The sequence below is a fragment of the Blastocystis sp. subtype 4 genome, assembly GCF_000743755.1.
Source record: "Blastocystis sp. subtype 4 strain WR1 chromosome Unknown seqid_0702, whole genome shotgun sequence".
In the NCBI taxonomy this organism is placed as follows: domain Eukaryota; class Bigyra; order Opalinata; family Blastocystidae; genus Blastocystis; species Blastocystis sp. subtype 4.
The window spans coordinates 1-2,265 of record NW_014568845.1 but is presented as its reverse complement, the minus strand read 5'-3'; the positions used below and the strand labels follow the sequence as shown (position 1 = coordinate 2,265).

Below are 2,265 nucleotides of genomic sequence, written 5' to 3'. Positions count from 1 at the left end.
TGTTTTCTTGAATCCTTGTGGTAGAAATGGATTTGCAGATTTTACTTTCTGAATCCTAAATAATTCCCCAAAATATACTTACTGTTAGTGAAAACTCTGAAGTAGCACTCGACTGACTTCCTGATGTGCTCTCTTCAGGCTTGCTTTGATTTTGAACAACACTCATATGTTTAGATTCTTCTATCTTCAAGCATAGCCAAGAAAATGATCGATTTCAAAACCAATGATAGACGCAAATGCGGTTCTTTCATTCTTTTGGCAGAATCCTCCTCTTTATTCAAATCTCCTTCTTATCAAGAATCAGTAAGAAACAGGTTATTCATCCAATTTATCATCTCTTTCAAGCATTGCTGAACTCTCTCTTGTTCTTCTTCTTGCTTCTTCATCATCTTCCCAATTGCCTGAAGATCCTCTTCCAGCAATCACACGTCGATCTCCTGGGAACATATCTACTTATTATTTCTTTCAATCATTCCAACCTTCCAAATCACAAGTCATCTCAGGAACAAAGATCAAATCAGGATCGATGAACTAAACTTCAACCCATCTCTATTTCCCTACCTGCTGACGCTTGATATACATTTCCAATAGAGGGGCTTCAAACCAATGTTCTTCTCTAGGAATAAAGAAAGGCACTCAGAACAACTCATTATCTCCATCTTCAGTATTTTCAACTGTACCAGATTCTGCTGTCTGGACTGTTGCAGGTGGATGTGCAGTAGCCACTTGGACAGGAGGTGAAGGAGCGGGAGAAGAAGGTTTTATTGGAGTTAAAAACGATGAAACAGGAGGTACAGGAACCCTAGGTGAGACTGGTGCGTGTGCCGGAGGAGAAACACGATGGGCTGTTATTGTACTTGTAACTGAAGGAGAATTGATAGAAGTGGGTTCTTTGTTATGAGGTGGTGCAGGAGAAACAGCAGACTTAACATGAGGAGATGGTTTAAGAGTATGCAAAGAAATGGCTTCAGGAGAGTATGGCTGCCGGATTCTAGAATCTGTGTCACCATCTGGATTCGGTTGAATTCGAGGCTTCACTAGAACAGCATCTGCGGAAGGAGGTGGAGGCATTTCCATTTCAAACTGTTTAAATTTCTCTTTCATAGATGATACCACAGAGAGTGGTTCTGAAGGCAAATCAGTATAACCAAGACGTGATACAACTTGTGTGATTGAAACTCCTTTATCCACACCTTTCAATGTGGTATTACGATGACGAATATCCCTTACAGAATCTTGCTTTCCAGAGACTATTTTCCGCATATCATCATCGACTAAACGGTCGACCAAATCCATCTTGGTGCCTGAACATTGCAATCCACGATTCTGACAGTCCTTAATAAGAGTATTTAGAAACCGAGATCGATACTTCTGAACCAGTATACTTCTCTTTACTGGGTCTTCCTTATCAACCGTCTTAGGAGTAGCGTCTTTATTAGCAGATTTAACTGGGATAGAGTTTTGCATCGATGAATTCTCGATAATCAATCGAGATGGAGGGCCTTTACGAGTTGAACTAGGTGTCGATTTCATTCCACTTTCCGTGATCATTTTATTTGTTCCAATTTGTGGTGTAGCATATTTTACACACGTTTCTGTCTCTTCATACTCTTCCATGATTGTTTTTAGTCGTCCTTGCTAGAAATGACAATCCAGTTAGCAAGGAGTTACCATTGGTTTTATATTACTTATACTGAAATCATAAACAACATGATCATGAATCTACTAATCAAGAATACTTCACAACATGTACACAAGATTCCAACCAACCCTTAACGGACAAATACGATGTACTGCAATTCCTTTGCGCCCGTTGATACAACTCCTATATCTCAATGCCTGAAAGAAAATAGACGTTCAACTTCTTTGTCATTTCACATACATCAGATCTAATAATTTCCTTCATTCTATAAAGGAATGTATAAATAATCACGTCATTAAGAAATGGGGATCCCAACAAGGATTCTTTCTCTTTCATTCGTCTCTGTATCCCATCTATTACCTCCTTTCATCAATTAGATCTCTAGTTATCAAATCGATTCTCAACACTACAGAATCCAGATCATCAAGAAATGCGAATTCTTTCACTTTTGTCTCATTCATCCATTCCATCGTGGATCCCCCTCTCCTCTATTCACTCAAACTCCTTTCATAGTTACAAATTCGAATGAGTGAACTCCAGACATTTAGAAGATCGTATATTCCTCCTCTTCCATCCATTCTCACTAAGGATGTGTGTATTAAGAACTGTGAAGCCCTTGGTGC

General features: G+C 39.1%; 1 protein-coding gene across 1 annotated transcript; it reads right to left on the bottom strand.

Moving 5' to 3' along the window:
- Positions 1-636: 636 nt before the first annotated feature.
- Positions 637-1,906, bottom strand: JH06_5455 (hypothetical protein; the record flags this gene model as incomplete). Its single annotated transcript, XM_014669299.1, has 4 exons — positions 637-1,638; positions 1,672-1,722; positions 1,754-1,825; positions 1,856-1,906. 4 exons carry the CDS (start codon positions 1,904-1,906, stop codon positions 637-639), a joined length of 1,176 nt encoding a protein of 391 aa, XP_014524785.1.
- Between the last annotated feature and the right edge of the window lie 359 nt (positions 1,907-2,265).